We start from the raw sequence: 26,152 nt of genomic DNA on the forward strand, positions 1-26,152 counted from the left end.
GATTTATCTTTTATTTATATGTATATTTTTTTGCATTAGCAAATTTTTCTTGTTTGGGTAATTCTTAGTTGTTTGTAGGTTTATGGCCGCTGCGTTTGCAACCACAATACTGAGGGACTGAACTGTGAGCGCTGTCGAGACTTTTACCACGACCTGCCGTGGAGACCTGCAGAGGGCCGCAACACCCATGCCTGCAAAAGTAAGCGTGCAAAGATCAGTTTGGCTGTTTTCAGTTGCTGCTTTGTGAGTGAATAGATGATTAATAACTGATCTTTTTTTTTTTTATTGCATGAAAAATGAAGCAAATATGAAACAACTAAAACTCCCGGTTTAGTTGTTATTTAGTATACTAACTCAGGATATCTTCTCTCCAGTGTGCGAGTGCAATCGACACTCCACTAAATGTCACTTTGACCTGGAAACGTACATTTCCACCGGTAACGTTAGCGGAGGGGTGTGTGACGACTGTCAGGACAACACGGTGGGCAGACAGTGTGAGCAGTGTGCGCCTCACTTCTACCAGCACCCAAACAGAGACCTGAGAGACCCAAACATCTGTGAACGTATGTCAACCCCCCCCTCAAACAATGGCTAATCGTTGTTTACGTGAACTGTCTCTCAAACAAACGGAGGTCTATAATTATTCATGTTTTCACAGCATGTGACTGTGATCCGGAGGGATCTCTACAGGGAGGAATTTGCGACTCGCGGACTGATGTGTCTGCCGGAATGATCTCGGGTCAATGCCGGTGCAAACTTAACGTGGAAGGGGAGCGTTGTGACCACTGCAGACAGGGACACTATGGACTGGGACAAGGGCCGGGGGGGTGCCTGCGTGAGTTTATTTCTATATGTTATTTATTAATTGAATGAGATTTTGTGACAGGGGGTTTCGACACAAATTAATTGGAAGTTGTAGTAAACATTTTTTGTTATTATTACCATATATTTAGCTGTTGAAGTTGTGCTGCTTCATTGTTAAACTGTATGTTTTGGCAGCTTGTACATGCAACCCAGATGGAACGATGCCAGGAGGAAACACCTGTGATTCCAACACAGGGAAATGCTTCTGCAAACAACTCGTCACTGGCCACAACTGCGATGAGTGCAAAGTAAACAAACATAAAGTCACATTTAGTGAGGGGAATCTCACCTTGTGTGCGACTCAGGCTTTTCTGTTTTGTTCTGTTTTTTTTATAAACAGCCGGAGCACTGGGGTCTATCAAATGACATGGATGGGTGCAGACCATGTGACTGCGACCAGGGAGGAGCGGTCAACAACAAGTACGTTTAACCAAAGACATCTCGAATAAGCTAGCTTTAGTTTATCTGCATTAGGGTGGCCAGATGTCCGTCTTTAGGGCGGACAGTCCAGATTTTCATTGCACTGTCCGTCGTCTGGCGCCGCATCCAGCCGGTCGTATATTTGTCCTCTTTTATGAGGCACTAGGCTTGTAGAGCAGATTTTTTTTTATTTTCTTTTTGCTGGGCTGCAGCACAATATCCAATCATCAAAAATGCACCACTATCCGATCTAACAGATGATTAGCTGGACAAAAGAGCGTGAATTAATGACCAAAGGTAGTGGAGATTCATTTCATGGTTTCTGCCACTTTGTCGATGCAATGTGGGCGTAAGCAGTCGAGGAAAAGCTGCAATTGAACGGCGTGCGAGAATGTTGGCTTTTACATTAAGTTTTGTCGCCCCTTGATGCTAAAATAACTTTTTTTTATCATTTAAGTCCACACATCTTATGCTTTGTGGTATTCTGCACAATGTATTAAATAAATAGAAATGCTGGGAACCAATTCTTTTTTACATTTCTTTAATATTTTGTTCTATTCAGCTACACAAGCATCCTCTTTAAACTACTAAGAATTGTACTATAAATGTGACTTTACCCAATTCTTATGTACACCTTAGTAATTTATTGATATGCCGCACAATGTCTTCCTTTTTGGTGCTCTAGAAATCGCCACCTTAATCTGCATAGATCGTAAATTTCCCTTTATTACATTGCAATCAGGCTTTATTAGAATTTATTTTTGCTAATAAAATTTAGCCAACCCATTGACAACTCTTTCAAAACTGCAAAAGTTCTTACTTTGCACTAGAAAGGGTAAGCCTTGCTCATTTTTTTTGCCAAATTGTAAAAAGGGCAAAACCTACCTAAATGTAACCAAAGATGATCCTTAAAGGCCTATATATTTGCACAAATAATTTAGGCATCCTGTCATCATCATCATAGGGTGAGCAAGTAGGTGAGTGGGATGGATCCTCCCTGCGTTCACGCCCACGGCCACGACCAACAAACTTCCTAGCAGACATGACGTTGGGACTGCAAACCCCTTTTCTTTCTTTTTATTTATTTATTTGCGGGCGGTAAACAGCAGCTAGGTCAATACCGCAATCAAAGACATGCTTTTATGTAGGGCAGGCGGTCCGGACGCATTGCTGCCCCCCTTAGGACCCTGGCTTGTGACATTTCACGGGCATTATTCTGCCGTGAGTTATGCATAAGTTAGGCTGTCGTTGGACATAAGTTCTGGACTCATTATGAATACTCTATATATACGCCCAAAATAAAAAAAAATATATAGAAAGTTCAGCGAATGCCAACATATATGATTCTGGGACGTCAGAAAAAAGCTGGCTAAATCGTCAAGGTGTGACAGGGGCTTAAAGCTACAGTGTGTAACTTTTAGCGACATCTAGCGGTCAGACTGCAGACTGCAGCAACATGAACATCTCCCCCCACCGCTTCTGCCCCCCAACAGTACTGCGAGCGTTACGGGACAAAATGTCTTCCACGACGTCAGCATCACCTACCTTCTCAAGTGATGAGGTCAGTTTACATAGATAATTTTACAGATAGTATTTCATTAGTATAGATTTCATGTAGACTTAAGATAATAAATATACCCGTTATTTTTTCTACATTGTTGTGACGTTTTGGCGATCTCGCAATCACTAGTTTGTTGGCCCTGCGCTGCCGTAGCGCAAAGATGTCTGCCTCCATGGCTGCGAGACCCGCTCCTATGTAATTATAAATAACGAATTCTAAGGCAACGCAAATATTAAGGTTAAGAGGCTGAGCTCGTAGATGATAAATAACATAGTTATGTATAATATATTACATTTCTGACTGTATATCCCTGTAATTATTACACACTGTAGCTTTAAGGTAGTGTACTCAGTCTGGCAAAAATGGGACAATTGGAATTAATGTAAATAAATAAAAAGATCTTAAACCGGGGGGGGGGGGGGAAACATAAAAACACAGCTTAGTCATTATTAACTGTTATTTCCAGGATATATTCATTGATTCACCTAAATATTTACTGTTCTTCAACCTTTGTTCTAACTTTAGAGAAACACTGTAAAACTTTTAGCCACTAGGGGTGATAGATCTGTACCTTCCACTGGTGACACCACACTGTTGCAAGATCAAATAGTCTCCCTTCATTTGGAACTGATTATTAATATTGGATTGAAAACTGACTTGATCGCTTGATCAAGCCTTTTCCAACATTCTACAGTACAAAATAAGTAATAAAAGTATGTATGATTCATGCTAATATCGTATCAGTCAATTCTCAAAGCTGCCATATGGGCATTGAATTGTATCAGGACAGCCCTAAATCTGATAACAGACCACTTTGAACCAGTAAATTTAAGTAATTGCATTCCTTGTAAATACAAGGCCACATTCACCTTTCTAGATTAAATCCTACATCAGAGAATAAATGGATTTAATTAACATCACTGAGCTGCCCCTGTTTCAGAGACCAGCAGCCGCCACTAATCGATAGGCAGCAAGTGCTTTTTATTAGCCTGACAAATCCTTTAATATGTCATAGTTAACTAATACTTGGGTCAAAAGTTAGATAGTATTGTTTTAGTGTCTCTTTCAATTTTCTAAAATGGTTTGGGTTACTGTAGTTTTCTGCACTATTTAATAACATGGATTAAGTATCCTTAAAATATTTTCCTCTTTAAAAACACTAAAAGGCCCTTAGAAGGCTTTTGATTCCAAAAGCCTTCTAAGATAGAAGCATAAAGTTTGACATTTCTTCTCTCTCTACAGCTGTGATCCCTTCACAGGGCAGTGTGTGTGCAGGGACCACATGTTTGGACGCCGCTGCAATCAAGTGGAGTCTGGATTCTACTTTATCGCTTTGGATCACTACACGTATGAAGCAGAAGATGCCAAACATGGACCTGTAAGTTTTATAGAATTTGGTGTGAATTTTCCATCATTGTCTGTTTTATCTGCTGCAGCAAAAAAAAAACAAAACAAGTGTTTTTGTATTTCAGGGCGTCACATTCGTAGCGAGAGCCTATCCTCAGGACCGAAGCCCCACGTGGACTGGGATGGGCTTTGCTCATGTTCCTGAAAGAGGGTACATAGAGTTCAACGTCGACAACATTCCAGAGTCGATGGACTATGACATCCTTATCCGCTACGAGCCACAGGTAACACAGAAAAACTTTTATTATTTTTTTGTGAGCTTAATCTACCTGCCTCTGTGTCAGTGTTGTAGTTTTATATGTTTGTGATCTTTTTCTAAATGAGTTTGATGTAATTTTCCCAATTAAAACTAATTTTCTATTGTTCTGCAAAAGGATTGCAGATTTTATAGCACTTTTGTGGTACTTGAAACAGTTTAATAAGTTTCCCTGTCCGTTTATTAAATAAACAAGTTCACTGCATCACAGGTCCTCCACCGTGCTTAATAGAATGAGCTGCTTCTTTTAATAATAAACATTTTTTTCATGGAATAGTTGTTGAAATGCTTCTGTTTCATTTCTTATGTCCGGACCCAATCCGTGTTGTGATATTATAAGAGTAGTTCAGTATGTGTTTTTGTGTTGATAGCTGCCGCAGGAGTGGGAGCAAGTGACCGTTCGAGTGGAACGCCCCGTTTTCAACCCTCCAACCTACGACGCTCACTGCATCAACTCTCTCCATAGGGGAGATGATCAGTCCATCTCTCTCCCACCTGGATCCAGGTAAAACAGCATTTTACTGCCTAACCTGAGTCGTGTGATGCACACTAGACTGAGCCTGACGTGTCCTGCAGGCATGTACTGCTAGTAAGTCCCGTTTGTTTGGAGAAAGGACTGAACTACACCATCCGCCTGACTTTCCCGCTGTACTCGACGGACAGCCACATGCTGGACCCACACACGCTCATCGACTCTGTATGTTTGCATTTTTCTAAACATTTATTTGAGTCGTGAGAAGTTGAGAAAGTTGAGAAATCTCCAAATAAAGTCATCTGCTATTGCTTACTCACTAAAATACTCCCACAACCTTCCACTCGCTTTCAGCTGGTCTTGATGCCCCGGGTCAGAGAGATGGAAATGTTTCATGGGACAGAGGGTAAGGAAGCGTGGGATACGTTCCAGCGTTACAGATGTTTAGAAAGCAGCCGCAGCGTCATCAAAAGCCCGATGACGGACATCTGTAATGACTACATTTTCAGCGTCTCCGCTCTGCTGCACAAAGGAGCAATGAGTATGTAATTACTGGTTTTCTGTTATTTAACTTTTCTGCTAAATGTTCGTTTATGAAACCTTAAGGGGGATTTTTGGTATTCGGCACAAAACTGTATGCTTTTTTTAATTTTCATTTTGTGCAATAATATTTTCAGTTATTCACACTAAAACATATCAGAAAAGAACATTTAACTAAAAGAATTTAGAAACAAAAGGTGAGCTACAGATAGATATAAATTATTCATACCCCTTTGAACATTACAGCCCTAAACTTTAAAGGGTATTTATTTATATAGTAAACCAGCAGAAACTTGTGCATAATTTTAAATGGGAAGATTTTTTTTAATTTATTAGTTGTATAGTTTCCAAATTGTTTTGAGTAACACGACGAAAAATCTTTGCTCCTCACTCTCTTTTAGTCTAATACCTTAAATATAGTTTGAAATAGAAATTGTAAGGAATAAAAATAAAGCTGCTTTATGAATTCCACAACCTCTCCATCAACCTTACCACCATACTGCCGCTACTGTGTTTTACAGTGGGAATGTTACTAAAGGTAATGTGCTCGGGGTAATCCACTCCATAGAGAAATTTTTATTTTTTGTCTCATGTGACCAGATGACCTTATTCTACATGTTTCATGTCCCCACTTGGCTTTTTTCTTTTCATTTCATTTCTTGCCACTATTTTATTTTATCCTACAGCTGCAGAATCAAAGCTTGTCTTCGTGAATTTAATTCACTTGAGTGAATTTAATTTACAAAAACAATATTGTCTGTGGTATTTTTATCTTTAATGGCATCTTGCTTTAACTCTTTGTACTCTAAATTACAGTAGCTACTGGAACCAGAATTTCCCCCAAAGGGATAATCCCAAGCATTTAATAAAGTTGAGATTAAGTCTAAGTCTAACCACAGCACAGAAAATTAACATTTTCTGGAGCACTAAACAAACAAAAAAAGCTATTACCGAACATATGTTTAAAATAGTCTGCAAGGAATAGCAAATCAGTTCTTGGAAGAAAATAATTTGTTTTGCCCTTTGCTCTTGGAAAAAGAACAAATGATGCTGTTATTTTATTTAGAATCCTCAATAGTTCAGTCATCAGACTCTCCCATCTCTCTACTTTCTCCCGTCTTCTCACCCAGGTTGCCACTGCGACCCTCAGGGTTCTATCAGCACCGTGTGCGAGCCAAGCGGCGGTCAGTGTCGCTGTCGTCCCAACGTGATCGGCAGAAACTGTGACCACTGTGCTCCGGCTACATTCTCATTCAGTCCTGCTGGTTGCAGATGTGAGTTTCATTAATCCCTGCTGTGTGACGTTCAGAGTTTCCTCTGGTTAATCCTAATTTATCCCCCAGCTTGTGACTGCGACCCCATCGGCTCGGTCACACCTTTCTGTCACGAGTCAACTGGTCAGTGTGAGTGCGTATCAGGAGCCACTGGACGCCAGTGTTCCCACTGCTTGCCAGGTTTTTGGGGCTTCCCCCAGTGCCGACCATGCCAATGTAATGGCCACAGCGAGTACTGTCACCCTCAGACCGGAGAGTGTCAGGGTTGCAGAGACTTCACCACCGGACATCACTGTGAGAGGTACAACAAAGATCACAACCGGTTATCTTTATGTCAGTTTAAATATTAAATATTTTACCTTTTAGGGATGGCTATAAGAACTAACTGATCAAAATAACATTATCAATTCTGTTAGCTGTGTTATGTATTTGGGATAGCTGTAGCTGTAGTTATGGAGGACAAAGGAAAAAATGTTTTTCGGTGCTTCCTGTGAAATACATCCTATCTTTCACCTTTAATGTTGCCGTGAAATACAAAAAGCACATAAAAAAAGTTTGTGAAAAGAATTTTTAAAAACTAGAGGCAGAAACATGGCTGCATGGCCCACTGGGCTGCAGCATCAGGTACACCTTTTATGATCTTTCATTCAGCCAGTCTTTTATTAAGCTACAAGATTCATGTTTAATAGTCATCTGAAAATTAAACACACAGAAGTGAAAAAAATAAAAATCTGACCAAGATTATAATCATAAAGTAACGAAATGATAAAAACTAGAATTAAAAAAACATTTTTTCGAACTGAAATAAAAGAAAATAGACCGCTAAAACACACTTTTTGGCAGGTATGACAGTCAGGTAGGTTTTTGTCATTTGTGTTGCTGCAGCCATCTGTCTTTATCTTGGATTTAATTTCAATGGTTTTAGGTTTTATTTTTTAGTCCTATCATATGTAAGTTGTATTACATTAAAATTATAACTTAAACGACTAAAAGCTAAACTAAGCATTTTCAAAAATGAAAAACTTAACTAGCTGACAAATGTTAAACACAAATTCAATCTGAAATTGGACTGAAAATTCAGAAGTTAAAACTAGGTAAAATAAAAATCATTGAACATTTCAAAACTATTTAAACCTTTCCTCTAACGCAGGCTACACAGGAAAATAAAGGGGGCCGAGCATGGAGCCTTGGTGAACTCCACATTTTAGTAGAGCTGCATGTTTAGACTGAATCAGAGGGCGAGTCTTAATTATCTCACAGATCCAGTGATTATTTTTCTTGTTTGCTAATAATTGATACAGTTAATCAAAAGAAATTGGAGAAAATTTGCCAAGATACTAATTTTATTTTCCAGGTGTATAAATGGTTACCATGGTGACCCACAGCTGGGGTCAGGGGGCCACTGTCGTCCTTGCATGTGTCCGGACGGCCCCCGCAGTGGTCGGCAGTTTGCGGACAGCTGTTATCTTTTAACCAATCAGCTGGTGTGTGTATGCAGCCACGGATACAAAGGTGCGTAAACACTTTTTACAGATTAGTTTACATACAAGCAACACTTTTTTTTCGTCATCATGTTTTCACAAGAGGTGCTAACCCAAATGCCTCCTCTGCTTCCCTTGTAATCAGCATGTTTTTTTTTGTCTTTTTTTAATTATATTTTCTTTCCCTCTCCAGGAACCAGGTGTGATGAGTGTGCCCCAGGTTATCATGGGAACCCTCTCATTCCTGGGGGCCGCTGCACGCCTTGTGATTGTAACAACAACATCGACATGCATGACCCCGGATCCTGCGACGTCCGTACAGGCGCCTGTCTCAAATGTCTGTACCACACGCAGGGCCACTCATGCCAGCACTGCAAGCCGGGGTATTACGGCAATGCTGCAACACAGAGCTGCAGGAGTGGGTATAGATTCATAGAAAACCTCTGTGACCAACCTTTGTTTTAAATAGGACAAATCAATGCTGTACAGAGAACTCTTTTATTGTTTCTTTAATTTGCTTCTAAGGAGCCAGACAATCCTGGAACTATTAAGTTCAGATCTTCAGCAGTGATTCCTCAAACAAACCAATATCTGGTCTAATTTATGGGTGGTATTTATTGCTTTAAGAGGTTTAAGTGTTGTTCTTCTCCATGTCTTTTTGCATCTTGCTGTTAGAGGGTGGACACATGTGGTTACTAGCAGTTAGTGGCTGCTCTTCTGGAGCTAAAAGGTAACTTTTTGGGAAATTACAGGGAAAAATTCCCAAACCCAAAAGGTAATTCCCAGAATTTTTAGTTTACTTTGCCAGAAATCATTTATAAAGCTTTTGCAGGCACAAAACAGTGTTTGAAAATTGCATACACCAACGGCAATTAATTGATTTGAGCAACTAAGTTAGATATTTTCCCAATGGAGTAAGAGGATTTATGTTTGAAATAAGAAAAAAACCTTCATCCTTTCAAGTACAAAAATATATATGGAATTGTAAGAGCAAAAATACAGTTTCTTTCTTTTGACAGATCATCGTAATTACTTGCTAAAATTAAGGCAGAATTCACTAACTTTAGGAGATTTGGTTACACTTTACCATCATATCACCATCATAACGTCTTTTAAAATAGGTAAAGAGAACATTTATTAATGATTAACATATCATTTATTAATGTTTGATTTGTTTATAAATTGCATCTACAACATTTAAAAGGTAAATAGATCATTTATTAAGGTATTAAGCCAACTGTCAGGGTAAGTCCTACATGAAAGAGCAGGTTCTTTTAAAAATAAATGCTAGGTTCAGGTTTTAAATTCACTGATGTTAGGATTAGGGCTAAACAAACATGGCAGGGAAATATGATCTATATATCTATGATAGTAATTAGAGTTTTCATCTGTTAGATCAGGAGTCTGCATCCTTGGCTTTGTGCTGACTTAATATAGTAAATGATTTGTTCTTGCCTTGTTTCTTTTTCTTTTGTTCAGTGGCCCTCATGAAAAACACTCGCCCTACTCTGGCACCTCTTGTAAATTTTGCTTAGAACTTCCACTGACCACAAGCCAATAAACCCTTGGTCAGCAGATGCAGTTGATTTAGGTGTTGTCATGATGGGCTTTAAGGATCTGACCAACATGCAGAAACACATTAAGAAGCCAAGGGAAAAAGTTAACAGGTTTATTGTGGTTTACAAAAACACAGACTGAGAGATATACAGCTGGGTAACCATGTTGGACCTCAGCGGACTGGTGAACCGGAACAGGAAACTCTGAAGCGGAGATCACAATGATCAGTTTAGGGACCGTAGGAAAAATAACTGAGGCTTGTAATTTGCAAGAGAGACACTCGCGTTTGGGGGACTCTTGGTTAATCTTTGGATCCAGTTTGTGGGGGCTTATCCAGAGATGAGAGAACTCGTTGGAGGGCGGACAGGCAGACTAACGTTGGGTCCAGCGTAGCAAAAGAGCGGACTGTCACCGGGTTTTCCTGTAGAGGACTTGAATGGATCATGTGGAGGTTTCCCTAGCTCAATTGTGACTCAGTTTATCCTTCCAGGGTTGAAGAAGATCCAGGCTTATCCAGTAGATCAGGAAGGCTTCCTGCCGGAGAACAAAGACAAAGCAAGCTTAGACTCAGAAAGACAAGGCTAAAGGTTAGACTCAGCTAATCTCAGTTTGGCTACAGTACCCAATACTGGCAAACACTCTGGCATCAAGGTAGTGACAGCCCGCTGCTCAAATACTCCTCTGGTGATGACCCAAGGAGCCTCAGGTGTGCGAGGAGGCCCAAACGAGGACAGGGCACCATCTAGTGGTGAAAAAAAAACCCAAAAGCAACCCATTGGAACCCATTGGGGAACCCATTGGATTCCTAACAGGTGTAAGAAATCTTACCCTCAGCTGTCAGGGTTAATCTATGTTCTTTGAATGTACAGGTTCGTTTTTAAAGGTTAGAGCTTAGTTTCAGGGACTGATCTCTATCATGCATTGATGAATAACCTGGTACTCTCTGGAAGTGAAGCAACACCTGCAACCTGGACCCTAACGATTACTTTCAAAGTCTGGTGACTGTGTTATATGTAGTGGATGGTTGGAGAAACTGAGAATACATTCAGAAAGTATTGTTTTAATAGATTCCAAGGAAGTCTGGCTCCTAAGAAGTGATAATATGAGGGATGATCCACTGATGTGAATATTTTATCCTGTCTTTTTTAAAAGAGTGCATGTGTGACCCTATGGGGACGCTACCGTACGTCTGTTCGTCCCCTGATGACTGCCGGTGTGACCAGCGCAGCGGCCAGTGTTCCTGCCAGCCCAACGTGGTTGGACAGAACTGTGACCAGTGCGCTCCCAACACGTGGAACATCGCCAGTGGGACGGGCTGCCAGCGCTGCGACTGCGACCCCGTCCACTCTGTCAGCTCCTCCTGCAATGAGGTGAGCCAGAGCTGCACTGATTACATAAATGTTTGGGTATCCATGCTGAGGACTAGGGTTTGTTTCTGACTGTGCTGAAGTTTTTTTTTCTCTGATTCAAACAAACTGAGAACCGTTATATTATATTGAATATAAGCCCATGTTCTCAGCAGAGAAAATGTGAAATTATCTGTGAAATCAGCATGAGAGCTAAAGTTTTCCCATATGGAGGCTATCATGGGGATTTACGTTTCCCAAACATCAGTATCAAAGGGGGAACAGCAGGGTCCTGTTATGTTCCCCACTAAACAGCTCGACCTTTGTTTATGTTACTCCTTTGATATATTGACTCTAAGGGAAATCCTTTGCTTCCTGCTCCTCTTTAACTTCTTTTATTTAAACCTACAAGTGCCTAATAAAAAAATGGAGCTTCCAGCCACCTACGAACATTGAGATCTCTGTGTTTACTGGATTCTCTCCAGCAGAGGAAGGAAGTATCTTGATACACAGTGGAACAACTGAATACACATCATTTTTCAGGACCGTTGAGTGTTAACAAACTATAAAGCTCTAGCATCTCTATATGTCAAACAAGAAGCATTAAAATATGCAGAAAATGTCTGAGCTGCTCAGTGGGAGGTCGAAAATGTGTGGAATTGAGCGTGTTGTGTTGCTGCCTTCCTGTAGGTTACGGGTCAGTGTGTGTGCGAACCAGGATTCGGTGGCAGGACGTGTAGAGAATGCAAAGAGCTGTTCTGGGGAGATCCAGAGGTCGAATGTCACGGTAGGACTTTATCTCTTCAGGACATATGAGAGAGTTAATTTGCTCATACAATGTTAATTTACACTGACGAACACAGTCGGGTTCAAGGAAGGTATGGGCCAAGTCAAATATCTGATTTACTCAGTGGAATTTAGGGAACCTTCCCTTCGTGTCAAACAAAATAAAAAGCTAATTTAATCCAATTTCTTCCAGTTTAACCAAACAAGGTAAAGGCCAAATCAGAAAGGGTAATATATTATTTTTTTAAATAGAATAAAAAGTCCCTCGTGTGTCTGAGGTGTTTATTGCATTTTACAGTTTTTTTCCAACTCCGTGTAGCAAAGTAGCTGGAAAGAAAAAGTCGAAAACATGGCAATAAGTGGGATGGATAATGGAGAAACTACATCATGAGAACCAGATGCGCTCCAAGATTCCCAAGCATCCCTGTTTTGTCACGGAGCAACACTTAAAGGTCCCAGGATTGGGTAATATACTCCAGCTGCACCCATCCTGGTTCTATGGAGCTGCTTCACCAGCTGTAAGCTGCTTCCTTTCTGCACAGACAACTCAGCAATGCTCCTGTTTCATGGGAACGGTGTGAGAAATGAGTGGGAGAGATATTCTTTGCTCTGATTTTGTCTCAAAAATGTGCCATTAGTTATAATGTGAAGATTTTAAACTTTAATCTGATGTAAGAGTGTAATATATTTACAGGAAGAAAACATTTCTTTTAGTTTTTTGTTTTTTTTGTGTTATAGATGTTTAAAACGTTGCATTCCTTTTGCTTGACTCAGACATCCTCCTTTTCAAAGGAAGGAAGGAAACTGTGTTTGTTATTTTCTTCTGTAAAGACCCAAAATAAGAGGTTAAAGAGGTAAACGTCTTTTTGTATTCAAGTCTAAGATTACTTACTGCAGATAAAGTGTTGAAATGAAGTCGCCCCAGTTTGATGCTTGGCAGCCAGACGTTCTTGAGCAATCGTTCTCTGGGCTTTTTGAAACACTTTGTTTTCTTTCTTAAAGCTGATACTTTCCTAAAACACAGAGGTAACTATCCAAGCCTTAAATGTTCCAATTCATTAAGAAATGTAACCCACGTATTGAAAACAAACTCAACACCTCATCTGTTCCTGTTTGGCTGTGACTCCATCCTGGAGAGAAATATCAGCTGTGCTGCTTCCATCAACGCCCTTGTTTATAGATGTTGGAGATTTGCCTGTTTTTCAGTGTAGTCCTGTTTCTCTGACTGTGACTGGCTGGCTGTGTGTTTCCTGGACAGGGCCGCCTTCTACAATTGCTTTTTGTATCTCAGCTTCTGTCTCCTTGAACCCCAGTCGGCCTCAGCAGATGGCCGTTCACACTGAGCCTGGTTCTGCTGGAGGTTTCTTCAAGGTTAAAAGGGAGTTTTTCCTCTCCACTTTCGCTACAAGCATGCTTTGTGTGAGGGATTGTCTTTGAGTCAGTGAGTCGATGCAATCAACTAGTTTTCCTTACATAGAAAACTCTCAATCAATTTTACTGTATGATCTGGTGAACTGTAAAGTGCCTTGAGATGACATGTGTTGTGAGTTGGTGCTATAGAAATGAGCTGAATTCAATTGAACAGTCAGGGCATCCTGCAATCTTATCTACGAAATAGATAAAATCAGCTAATCTTTTAGTTTTGTAATTCTGGACTTACAGTCCAAAGTTACATTAAACGTCTATTTAAAAAAGTTCCGGGAAATCCTTAAGAGTAACTTGAAATTTTTAAATTATATAAATAACCCGGATACAATTATATGCGTACTACCTAAAGATCACCAACAATACTTTTTATGTATTAATAATGATGTTTATGTTCCAGTTTTACAAGCTATAAGTAACAGAAAGTAACCAGTGTTCTCTGGAAAGTAACCTCTAAGCTCCTGGAAGTGTTATTACTACCGAGCTACAAGTCTGCATAAAGCAGCCTCATTCTGTTAACTCTTAAAGACAAAGAGATTCTCCAAAATAGCCAGAAATTTCCATAAAGTAACCTGTAAGTTTCAGAAAAGATAACTGTGTTGCTAAACCCAGAGAGGACTGAGTCAAAAATAAATGCATAATGTTAAAGAAACCGCAGTACACTCTTAGTTAAAAAAATGCAACTTAGAAGTTTAGGAAAATAACTGCACAGTTTTTATGTACTTTTCTAATTTAAAGAAAATGTTAAGTGACACATCACCCCAATAGTAGTTTCCCTACAGTAGCCTGTATGTACTCTAAGATAGCTTCTAATTTAAGAAAGACAAATGCAGGAGATAATATATGCAAAAATATCTCTATTCACAAAGTTATTCTTTTTTTTTGTTTTTTGTTTTTTGTTTAATAGCCTGTAGGATACAGAAAACTTCCAAGTTCTGTAAAGTAATGTTAGCTGATTATACAGCCCAGCCCTAGAAAATACTATTTTAGTAAGTCTTAAAAAAAAAACTATTTAGAATCAGAATCAGAAATACTTTAATAATCCCAGAGGGAAATTACTTTTGTTACACGCTCCAGATACAGTTTTATATAACACACATCCAACTATACAATATAATAAAGGTAAAAAATAAGAATAAAAAATAAAAGAGATAAAATATATACACATATAGCCCTTCTGAATATATATCTGTATGTATATCTATGCATATGTAAAAAACTAAATCCAAATAAAGTGAAAATCCTAGTAAAGTTATGCGTGGTGTGCAAAAATAGTGCATAAGTGTCAATTACGGGGGATGGGGGGGGCTGAATCACTTGAGGGAGGCGCTATAGAGATTGAATATAAGCTGTATTTAAGGAAATACAGTCAAGTCTGCAAAAACCTGTTGTGATTTTAACTTTGAGTTCAAGAAAAATAACTTAAAGTTCTGGAAAGTAACTATAATATCTCAAAATTATAAGTAACCTGATAAAGAGGCTCTCTTGCTTCTATAATATATAGAAAAAGCCTCAAAACTCCATGAAATTAAGCTGTAGTTTAAAAGAAATTACAGGAGATTCATAAAATAACCCTCCAAGTTCTAGGAAAGGAACTCAAAAGTTTCAGGAAAGTAAGTAAAAATGTCTTAAAGGAGCAATAAGTTGTTGAGCAGCCTGTAAGTTCTAGAAAGTAACTTCTGTCATAAATGAATCCTCAGATATAGTTTAGTGTTGAAACAGGAAGCCTAAAAGCTGAACTTTTGTGTTTCCTTTGATGATTCCAGCTTGTGACTGCGACTCCAGAGGAATATCCAGCGAGCAGTGTGATCGAGCCACAGGGCAGTGCACCTGCATGGAAAGCTTTTCAGGCCCTCGCTGTGACCAGTGTGCCAGGGGCTACAAGGGAGAGTTCCCTAACTGTGAACCCTGCCACCAGTGCTTCCCCATCTGGGACGCTGTGGTTGGCGAGCTGACCAATCAGACTCGTCGGCTGGAGGCCCGGGTTGATGAGCTGCTGACGGCTGGAGTGACGGCGCCGTACAAGGAGCTGATCAACAGTTTGGAGAGAAACGCCAAGGCTGTCAGGGAGATAGTGGAGAACAAGACGGCCGGAGAGAAGCTGGAAAATGTCCAAGAAGTGATGCATCAGATTACGTATGTAAAAATGTCTAAACATAAAAAAAAACAAAAAAACAAACAGACATTTTATTTTAATCTTGTATCATTTCAGTGGATTGATGTCATTCCTCAACGGAAAGCTGAACACGACCGAGGGAAATTTAATCTTTGCTTTTCAAGAAAAAAACCTCACAGACACAAACTTAGAAGAATTGACTGATGAGGCTGAGAAGCTGCAGCAACGCGTAGAAGAGCTCAGACAGCAGGTGCAAAACATCAAGAACGCCAACATCCAGGGTGAGAAAGGAACTCCCACACAACCCTGATATGATTTACGGCGTAGTACGTTAGAGTTCAGCAGCTTTTAAAGGAAAATGGATGTTTTGTGAGTTGCTTCATTTTCAGTATTTCTGTCTGGTTAAGTTCTTGACTTGATTCCAGATATCTTACGGTGGATTTAAATCAGACTCCGTCATTTTTGTCATATTCTTAGAAGAAAGAGTTTTACTTCAATCCTTTATCCATTCATTCAGTGATCTTTAACCTTTAAGCTTCTACTTGGACCTGCAGGAACTCAGACATTTTTATTTTTTTTAATTTTTTTGTTGTTGTTGTTTTAATTCCTTTTTATTTGAGCAAATTTGTCCAGTGGACCTCTAAACAAATACTCATGAACAAAGAGATCAACTTTTAGCGTTTCCCTGGCTCTAAAATTAGATGGCATTTGTTTAAAAAAATTTTAAAAATGTAAAATGTGCTGTTGTTTTTTTAACGGTATGGCTTGTAGGAGCTATGAGCACAATCTCTGCTGCACATGGCGAGTCCAAAGCTGCAGAGCTACACTCTCAGGCTGCAACCAGTGATCCGGGCAACACCGTGGAACAGTCGGCTGCATTACGGAAAGCCACTGAGGACAAACTGAGCAGCAGTCAGAAGGAGTTTGACCGAAAACACCAAAGAAACTCTCAGAAGCTGGATAAACTGTCCAAAGATTTGGAAACCTTCGACCTATCCCCGCTTAGTGAGAAGGTGAGTAACAGAGCATGTTGTCTTTATCCTCCACCTCAGCTGGTTATACACCTCTTTGTTATTGCGATGGTCATATAGACATGTGGCAGCTCAGCTGAAGGGGAAAGCTGCTCTCAGTGCGGAGGATTCGGTTGTGTCAGGGAAGATGGAGGGCATCACTGTGGAGGAGATGGTTGCGGCGGTTTTGTCACGACTTCTCAAACCACCCTGAAATCCTCCCAGAACCTGGAGCAGGAGATCCAGCAAGCTATGGAGGAGGTGGACAAGCTCTCTAGGATGGTGAGTGCAGGTCTTTTATTAGTAGCATCTATCCATCTGTTCAAAGGCGATAGGAGGATGTCTTTACTTCAGGTGTGGGAAGCAAACATCCGCGCTAATGAGGCCAAGGCTAAGGCCATAGAGGTGCTGATCTCATCCAATCACAGCAAAGAGAGAGTAGAGCAGAGCAACGAGCAGCTCCGTGACCTCATCAAAGAGATACGAGATCTTCTGACCAGTGAGTTTATCGCTATCTCTTCAGCTGAACGCGTTTCAGAGAGCTAAATAACAGCTGCTTCGTTCCAGACGAAAAGGCAGATGCTTCTGTGATCGAGGCCGTGGCCAACGAGGTGCTGGCGTTGAAGATGCCCACGTCGGCGGAGAAACTGCAGGAGCTGACCAATGAGATCAGGGAGAAGGTCGGCAGTCTGACCAGCGTGGAGGAGATCCTGAGGGAGAGCGCTGAGGACATCCGAAGTGCAGAGTCTCTCCTTACTCAGGCCAAATCAGCGAGGTAACTCTCCACGTTTGGAATGTACCATTCATACCCACACATACTGAACACTGTAATAACGGCTTTGATTGGTCACATTTTTTCCTCTGAAAAAAAAAAAGATCTAAGAGATGCTGTTTTGGATTAAAAATGTCATCTTTGAGCATCAATAAAATCAAGAATGAGGGAAATACAGAAAACATGAAAGAAAATCTGAAGCAAATGTAAAGATGTGAGCAAAAATGCATTAGAACATAAGAAACTGTCTTATTTGTGTCTGTAGATCTAATCGTGGTTTTCTTTCTGTTAGTGAGGGGGCGTTACTTCTGAAGGAGACGGCAGAATCAGTGAAAGCAGCCCTAGAAGAGACTGAGCGCGCTCAGAGGGTCGCCATGGACGCCATCCAGCTGGCTCAGAACAACACAAGAGAAACAGTCGATCTGGTCAATTCTGTGAGTTTAATCAAGAAAAAAGTGTAAAAACCCTAAAAAATAACTCAGCTAAATTAACCCAATGAGCCTCATTCTTCTAAAAATGTGTCGTTTTGCATTTTTGAGATGGAAACAGAGACGTCAGAATCAGAGCAGAAGGTCAGCCAGGCCACCGGCCGTCTGTTTAAGCTGGAGCAGGAACTGATGCTGCTGAGGAACAATGACCTGGAGATGAACCAGAAGGTGGAAACGGCAGAGCGGGTCTCCGACCGGGCCAAACAGATCGCAGAGGAGGCTCAGAAGGTCGAAGTCGTTTGCCAACCTGTGATTCTTTACAGCAGTGAAGATTTCTTGTGAAGATTTTGTCATTTTTATCTGTACTTCTTATTTTGAGCAGGAGTTTGATGAGGACCTTAAAGAAAAACTAGAGGTGGTAGAGGAAGAAATGGGGGATAAGGGGGAGTCGGTGCTGCAGGCGAGGAGGAAAGCAGATGAGCTGCAGAGGGAAGCCAGAGAGCTGATCGAGGAGAGCAGCAGCAAACTGCAGAAACTTAAAGGTAATTACTTCCAGATACTTAGTTCATCTAGAGCAGGCATCCCCAAAGTTGGTCCTCGAGGGCCGCTGTCCTGCTGGTTTTAGGCTACGTTCACACTGCATCCTGAAGTGACCCAAATCAGTTTTTTTGGCCCTATGGGACCTGTATCTGATCTTTTCATGGCAGTCTGAACAACACAGATCCATATTTTTTTTCAATGCGACCCAGGCCACTTTGCTATGTGGTCCTGAATCTGATACGAATCTGATCTTTTCAAATGCGACCTGTGTCTGAACGGCCAGGTCGGATTCATCCCACCTGAACGCCATTAATACCCGACAAAGGTCACTATTCTGGGTCTTGCTATGAAGAAGCAGCAAGAAAAACAACAACCATGGCGGACGATGATACGGAGAGCAGTATTTATTTTTAACCATCTTGAAAAGACTGTGTTTTTATGGTTGGGAAAGATTGCTAGATGTGCTCCGGCACTATCATCCATGTTTATTTCCGTTAAGACAGAGCACGCTGGCCTGTGACATCATTGCATCCTCTACTGCGCATGTAGGACACTCGCGTTGTATGACTGCAGTTCACACAGGAGATCACATACACGTCGCATATATTTAGAAATGTGAACGTCTACGCAAAAAAAACGGATTTCACAAAAAAAATCGGAATTGAGCGTCAAGGCCTGCGGTGTGAACGTTGCCTTAGAGGTTTCCCTGTTCCAGCACAGCTGATTTACATTGATAGTTGATTAACAGGCTTTTGCTGAACTGCAATCATCAGAATCAGCTGTTCTAAAGCAGAGAAACCTTAAAAACTTCCAGGCAGCGGCTCTCGAGGACCGACTTTCGGGATGCTTGATCTAGAGGGACAACTAAGATCAGGTGATTGAAACTGAGATATAATGAGGTGCTGCTGCTGGACTATGAAGCCAAACAGAAATCATAAGTGATTGAATGCAAGCTAACATACATCCATCCATCCATCCATCCATCCATCCATCCATCCATCCATCCATCCATCCATCCATCCATCCATCCATCCATCCATCCATCCATCCATCTTCTTCCGCTTAGTTGGGGTCGGGTTATGGAGGTAGCAGCTTTAGTAGGGAGGCCCAGACGTCCCTCTCCCCAGCCACTTGGGTCAGCTCCTCCACAAGCTAACATCAAATCTATAATAAACTAAAGTTGTGCACCTAACTCTTGTTTTGAAGACAGCTTAGGTTGCTGTGTTGTCATTCCAAAAGATTTTTTGTGTTTGTTTTAAAACTTCAAAAGTAACTTAACACATAGTTTGTAAAGATCGATAACACTGAATACATTTCCTCATAGGAAGATTAAATCTCTCGTCCTTCTTTTCCACTTAAACCTCTCTTTTATCTTTTATTTTTTTGCTTTATCTAGAGCTGGAGAACTCCTATGAAGAGAACCAGCGGCTCCTGGAGAAGAAAGCTGAGGAGCTGGCTGAGTTTGAGCGAACCGCCCGCCTCATCCTGGAGGAGATCAGCAGCAAAGTGTCCCTGTACAGCAGCTGTCAGTGACCAAACCAGCATCCCCATGGAAACCTTAAGCCACGTCTTTAAACACAGACCTGTCACAGAACTGTCAAAACAATAAAAATGTTTAAATAAGTCTAAAATAAAACCAAACTAAACCTCAAAACTCAGAGTTAAAATAAATAAATAAACCTCCATGTCAAAAATTTCACTCAAAGCATGATATATAAATGTTTGTCTTTGTATGTACTTAATGTGTGCAAAGTTTGTTAATAAATATTGCTTTAATATGCAGAAACAACAGTTTGAATAAGTGAAATCACACCATTTCCACAAGTTTTGATTGTCTGTGTTTGGAAATAAATAAATCATCTGATCAGTGAGCCAATTTTATTTAATACTCTCTGTTTATTAATAACAATGGAACTGGCTATTCTGATTGGACAGTGACCAATCAACCAGCCAATCAGAATACATTTGTTTCATGCTTCTTGGTAAAATTCTAACACAGAACTGTAAGCTATTTATATTCAGAGTAAAATTTATATTTTTAAGGAGACTCTTAAAACAACAATACATTCTGTTCTCCGATTGGCTAGTATTGATAGCAAAAGATAAAATCTGTGCAGCTATTTGAAGATTTATAATGATTTAGGTGTTCTCCAAACGCGACGTAAAAAAATAAATAAAAAATCTCTCTTCTGATTGGTCAATTTGACTGGAGTGCCTAAAGCTGATTGAACAGTCGGAAATCAATCAATTAAGCTGGCCAATCAGAGGACACATTTTTGCTCGAAGAAATAAATTGACCAAAAATGATTTATTTAGAACGAGGTTTAGCTATAAACAGGAAAAAAAAGACCTTAAATGTATTTCTGTATGACGAATCTGTCCTTCTGTTAATAAAGTACCAAGCTAAATTTCTAAACTTCTTAAAACGGTTTGAATACAATATATCATGCCTTAAACTGGACTTTAAAATATCTAACTGGCCAATCAAGGGAGAGACAGTTTATAGGCGGGGGTTAGCTAAGTTATTAATAGACCAGTTAAATCGGAAGAAAAATGTCTGATTTTAGAGTCGATTCGACGGCATCGTTTCCCTGAACGCTGATTGGACAGAAACGAAACCAGCCAATCAGAGGGAAGAATCTCGCTTGCGGTAGGAGGTATATAAAGCCAAGACCGTTAGTGAGGCAGCGATAACCGAAGAGCAAAGTAACCCCTTCATCTGATTGGTCAGATACAATTTCTGTTTTTGGAGCGTAATCTGGAATGTTTAGATTTCAGAAAACATTTTTTTAACCAGTTATTGTTAAATTTAATGTCATTAAGCGTAGACAGGTACTTACATCTATTCAAATGTTATCTAACTCGAAGGCAAAACTGTATTTAAAATATAAGCAACTTCAAGCATGGAGCTAGAAGAGATGTTATTCGACTAATTTAATACTTTGGTGATACATTCTTAAATTTATCAAGTAAATAAAATTATGTTTCTGATAAATTAATTTTTTTCTCCAATCAACAGAGAAATTTATTTTATAGATTTATGGAATTTAAACCAAGTAAAGCTACAATTATTTAACTTAGACACATCTTGATAGAACATGATTAGAAATTTTTTTTCCCCCCCATCTAAAATGCAGAATGTAAGTGCAAACATTCAATTTATGAATATTTGTTGATTGGTTAGTAAGAATGAAGAGGCTCCACACATGCAGAAATGATCATTTTATTTTATTCAACAGGTGGAAAAAGAAATCTGTCAGAGTGAGACCTCCTTAATCTTAAACAGTGATTCCACTTACAGCTTTAAGCTCAAATTAAAGTGCTTTTCTGCTTTTGCAAGTGATGTGGGTGAGTACAGGTTAAAAAGGCTGGATCGTTACAGTTTCTGGTTCTAATCTCTACTGCCGGGGTTACGGGGTGGCGGAGCTCCTTCCACCGGTGCCGAGCTGGGAACCGAGAGCAGCTGGCCGCCGTGCATGCGCTCGTTGACGCGCAGCTGGCATCCGTCCTGCAGCATGTGAATTGCTATCCTTGCGATGTTACGGGAGTCGTCCAGGCCGCAGTGAGGACGACCTTCGTATTTCATGCCGAGTTTCTCCAGCATGGTGCTAAGCTTGGTCTGCATGCGTGGGACCTGGGGGAAAACATAAAGAAATCAGTATTGGACAGCATCACACAGAGGGTTAGCCCACTGTTAAGTACCCAAAATATCACTATAACTATGACATCAATAGAAAAAACAACTGGCTACATTTTAGTGTGGAGTCTAAAAATTGTCATTCAACACGTAATTCAGATTATTTTCAGTTTTATCTATGAGGAACAATCCTCTCAAACAAGCATTTAGGATTGTAATTTTAGTTGGACTGATAAGAACAAAAGTTTAAGAACACATTTTATAGATTTCAGGAGTTTGACCGTTACATTTAAACCAACTTTTTTATTTTGTAAAAAAAAAGGTTTTATTGTTCAGGGCAAAAAAAAAATAAAGTTTTTATTTTATTATGGTGCTTTTTGCAGACCCTTGTGCCTCCTGCTGGTCAATAGATATATTATTTTATATTTTAGTTCTTTTATTGGATCTTAAACATAAAGAGAATCTAAATATGAAAATAGCAAACACCAGAAATATATAAAACAATAAAAAAGGGAGGCATGATGGAAAGAACAGAGAAGGAAGGTTAGAAAGAAAGGATCCAACAAACAGAAAAGGAGAAAGGAAGGAAGGAAAGGAAAGACAAAACATTAGGGACAAGAATGGAAGAACAAAATAGGGAAAAGGTTAGGACACGTAGAAGGAAAGAAAAATGACAAAATGGGCAAAAGAAGGTAGGAAAGAGCAAGGATGGATGACAGAGAGATATTTAGAAGGGAGGTAAGGAATGTGAAAGCGAAGGAGGGAGGGAGGTTACAGACAGGATAGAAATAAACCAAACAAAGAAAAGAGGGAAGGAAGACAGGAGGGAAAGACAGTAAGATGTGACACAGGAAAAGGGATTTGTGTAGAGGGGAGAGAAGGAAACATACAAGGATGAATCAGACTTATGGAAATGGATCCTGATTGAAGATGAACCATCAGATGATTCTGATGCTCAACAAAAACAAAGATCTCCTACCATCAAGATTCAATAATATTAGGTAGAGAAGCAGCACTATGTGTGATTTGGCTCTAACTCTAAAACAAACAAAAAATGATTGCAGGTTGATGAGATTTTTAAAAGGCAGCCAACATTTCCACCGCTCAGATCCAACAGCCTAACATGGCCACCCCCATTTCTCTACACATCTCTGAGTAACAAACCTTATAAAAGTTGCAGTAAGACTTCCTTATATTGATCCACTTCTTTGCAAACTGAGGATATCTGATGCGGCTGATCCGACACTGGATGTTGAGAAACTTGCTCATGTCCCATGCCCTGCAGAAGGCACCAACCATCAGAGCAGCAGGAGGGAGAAACACAAAACTCAGCAGAAAGTAACGACGGAAATCAAACCCACCCGTCGGTCAGGATGGCATATTTGTATCTCGTTCCGAGCTCCCTCTCCTGAAGCCATTCCACGACTCGCTGAAGGACCTCTGGAAACGGATCTGCTTCATCCACTGTTTGCTGGAGCCAAAAGACACAGAGCGTAGAGTTTCAGCTACACCGTCAGACATGGAGGTGAAGAGAAAGACGCAAGGCAAACTCAGACCTGTGTGATTCCTGTTAGCTTCACACAGAAGTCTGAAAGCTGCGGGTTCACCTCTGGTTTCACGTATGCCTGAAAAGTGTCAACCTGCAACGAGATGGCGTTTAATAATCCTCCACTATTTAGTTAAAGTGATTAAGAAGCAGGACTTACAATTTGCAAGGTGTGTGTGTTGATGAGGACCATGGGGAACTCGATGATCTCATGCAAGAAATCTGAGGGATTGTCCTCTTCACATGTTGCCTCGAAGTCCACCACGCAGATGTAGTCATAGTAGGTGTCAGTGGGCCCTCCCTCCGCAGCTGACTGCAGCAGCTTCTGCTTCTTGTAGTGGTTCTTCAACCTTTTCTTCATCACATCCTTCACCCCTCTTCATGGACAAACAGAGAAGGCAGATCGATCGAATCGGATGCTGAGATTCCTGCAGCTGAGACTCAACAGAGACTCACCTGGTGTCAAGCTTCAGCTCTGCCAGCTTGATCCGCAGCTCGTCCTTGGACATGCGGTTGATGTGGCCGTTGGCCACTGCGATTTCTTTGTAAACTGGGTGACTGAAGTCTCCGTTGGACTGAGACGTCTGAGGAGCATTTTCTTCATCCGGCTGTATTCTGCTGCAGGGTTTCGTCTGAAGAAGGAATGAATTGGAAATAATCAACTATTCAGGACTTTATATAATAGATCATTCAAGCTTCCAGCAAAGGAAACACAGATTTTGCAATTAAAAAGGAATTCTATTCAGATGTTAATAGTGACTGACCATAATGAGGGTAAACAACAAAGAGGCATTGAAAAAAAAGGTTTTATGGAGATGCTGGTTTCACTTTCCAGCCAAATAAGGAAACTTTTTACACCTTCAAAGGTAGCAAAGGTTAGCTCAATAAGCACGCTACAATTTGCCACCAAACTGGATTCAACAGTGGTGCTGTAAAGATGAGAAGCTAAATACCATGATAAAGCAACCTGAGTTTCCTTAATACCTCAGAAAATCATTTTATCTGTTCTTATCTTGTTTTATATTCTATTTTCTGAGAGACTTTTTGCTTATTAGCTATAAGTCATATTCAAAGATGAAAAACAAACACCTTTATGTGAGTTTTATATACAACATGTCGAGTTTTATTTTTAAATGAATTACTGAAGCAAACAAAAAAAAATTATCGATTGATTCTATTCTGATTTCCTTTGATCGATTTTACATAGCCTCTACTCATTCATCATTAACAACCCTTTAATAAAAGAAATCCTGGAAATATTCATAGGTTTCCACAGCAAGATGATATACAAATGAACAGATTTATGACCAAAGTATAGAAATAAAATACTGGCTGGACAAACAGAAACAACTTTCAGGTAAAAGGAAGAAGAATAAAGTCTGGAAATCCTTTTTAGCCCCATGATATATTCATATATTTGCTTTAAACATAAAAAAAAAAAAAAAAATGCTTCAGGGTCTTGTTAAATGTGTAGGAAGTTTTGGGTTAGGGTAAATGTGCATGCTGGATCTTTATTAGGAATAAGGTTGAACATCATCATCATCATCATCACCACCCCTGGATACCTCAGTCCAAAAAAAACACCTTTGATTCGTTAGCTTGTAAACTAACTAAACTAGCTAAACCTAAAATATGTACTAAATGCAGGTAGTAGAAATAGAAATATTGTTGTCCAGACTTAAAACGTTTTTTTTAACAATGTAAAGCGAGCTCAAATATAAGGACTCACCTTTCCATCTTCTGTTCCCTCCGACATCTTCACGTTCACGTCTTTCCCTTGAATATTCTCCTTGTGTTCATCCATTTAAAACAAAGTTAGCACCAAACGGTCACCGCCAAATGTCATTAAAATACAAAGATTAAACCACAAAACAATACAGCTGCACTAGCTAATACTGATCAACATCACGTTTTCCTCAAAACCAAATACAGCCTCCGCATGCTATTGCGGAGCAGCTTGACTTTATTAATTTAAAGAATATAAGATAAATGAAAATTTATGAGAAAACGTCTCTTCCGACGAACCGCTGCAGTGTTTAACTTTATTTTTCCAACACTGAACACACTAGACTGTTTCCGCTTTGCGCCAAAACCAATACAAATTAGACCGTAGCGCCCCCTAGCGACGAGGATGACCAAATTAACAATACTAAAACGTAATAATATCGTATATATTATTTTAATCAAATAAAGTTAAAGATGTATTTCCCGAACTTTGTTTTACTTTAATTGTCGGGTTTTAAAAATATATGATCTATATTTATTCATATGTTGTAATATTTATCTTCAGCGGCGTCCCCATAAATTTAATTATACGAAATATTTGTAATTTTCCAGCTCCCGTGAATGCGTCACAGACATGACGCTCTGACCAATCAGAGTGTGGAAGCGGCACTCATCCGTGTCTTGTTGGCTATCAGCGCTGATAATATTTAAAAGTGTTACAGAAGAAACTTTGAATATTAAAGAAAGAATGAAGATAATAATTGTTCTTCTGTGGTGGCTTTTTTTTCTAACTTTGATGATTTTATTTCTTCCGAGACTTGGTTTAAAACTTCATTCAATGATATCCCTATCTTAAATCCAAAATTATATTTGATTATCTTATTGTTTATTTTTATATAAGGACCCAGAGAAAAAGGCACATAGACCTTCTTGGAAAATTTCTGACTTCTAAGTCCTCTTTTTCTACCCATCAATTAAGATGTTGTATC

At 39.8% G+C, this 26,152-nt stretch overlaps 2 protein-coding genes across 2 annotated transcripts in view; one reads left to right on the plus strand and one right to left on the minus strand.

Annotated features, from left to right (window-relative positions):
* Positions 1 to 20,122, plus strand: part of lamb1b (laminin, beta 1b) — a 35,433-nt gene extending 15,311 nt beyond the window's left edge. The window contains exons 8-33 of the mRNA XM_038300196.1: positions 79 to 199; positions 375 to 563; positions 659 to 835; positions 1,000 to 1,112; positions 1,205 to 1,284; positions 4,088 to 4,223; positions 4,318 to 4,476; positions 4,880 to 5,013; positions 5,085 to 5,205; positions 5,335 to 5,519; positions 6,649 to 6,794; positions 6,864 to 7,095; positions 8,149 to 8,306; positions 8,469 to 8,693; positions 10,985 to 11,202; positions 11,869 to 11,965; positions 15,156 to 15,525; positions 15,602 to 15,786; positions 16,277 to 16,518; positions 16,597 to 16,797; positions 16,870 to 17,014; positions 17,083 to 17,290; positions 17,580 to 17,721; positions 17,827 to 18,003; positions 18,098 to 18,257; positions 19,652 to 20,122. Of these exons, the coding sequence (XP_038156124.1) occupies positions 79 to 199; positions 375 to 563; positions 659 to 835; positions 1,000 to 1,112; positions 1,205 to 1,284; positions 4,088 to 4,223; positions 4,318 to 4,476; positions 4,880 to 5,013; positions 5,085 to 5,205; positions 5,335 to 5,519; positions 6,649 to 6,794; positions 6,864 to 7,095; positions 8,149 to 8,306; positions 8,469 to 8,693; positions 10,985 to 11,202; positions 11,869 to 11,965; positions 15,156 to 15,525; positions 15,602 to 15,786; positions 16,277 to 16,518; positions 16,597 to 16,797; positions 16,870 to 17,014; positions 17,083 to 17,290; positions 17,580 to 17,721; positions 17,827 to 18,003; positions 18,098 to 18,257; positions 19,652 to 19,788 (4,458 nt within the window). The 3' untranslated portion in view covers positions 19,789 to 20,122. The remainder of the gene's footprint in view (positions 1 to 78; positions 200 to 374; positions 564 to 658; positions 836 to 999; positions 1,113 to 1,204; positions 1,285 to 4,087; positions 4,224 to 4,317; positions 4,477 to 4,879; positions 5,014 to 5,084; positions 5,206 to 5,334; positions 5,520 to 6,648; positions 6,795 to 6,863; positions 7,096 to 8,148; positions 8,307 to 8,468; positions 8,694 to 10,984; positions 11,203 to 11,868; positions 11,966 to 15,155; positions 15,526 to 15,601; positions 15,787 to 16,276; positions 16,519 to 16,596; positions 16,798 to 16,869; positions 17,015 to 17,082; positions 17,291 to 17,579; positions 17,722 to 17,826; positions 18,004 to 18,097; positions 18,258 to 19,651) is intronic.
* A 1,340-nt stretch (positions 20,123 to 21,462) lies between these two features.
* Positions 21,463 to 25,518, minus strand: eri1 (exoribonuclease 1). Its single transcript, XM_038300187.1, has 7 exons — positions 25,168 to 25,518; positions 23,895 to 24,070; positions 23,599 to 23,815; positions 23,449 to 23,532; positions 23,254 to 23,363; positions 23,057 to 23,171; positions 21,463 to 21,889 (listed from the first exon to the last, which is right to left on the minus strand). The coding sequence occupies exons 1-7, from the start codon at positions 25,240 to 25,242 to the stop codon at positions 21,647 to 21,649; spliced, it is 1,020 nt and encodes a 339-aa protein (XP_038156115.1). The 5' UTR covers positions 25,243 to 25,518; the 3' UTR covers positions 21,463 to 21,646.
* Between the last annotated feature and the right edge of the window lie 634 nt (positions 25,519 to 26,152).

The sequence above is a fragment of the Cyprinodon tularosa genome, unplaced genomic scaffold, assembly GCF_016077235.1.
Source record: "Cyprinodon tularosa strain WSP-4 unplaced genomic scaffold, ASM1607723v1 ctg442, whole genome shotgun sequence".
Classification (NCBI taxonomy): Eukaryota; Metazoa; Chordata; class Actinopteri; order Cyprinodontiformes; family Cyprinodontidae; genus Cyprinodon; species Cyprinodon tularosa.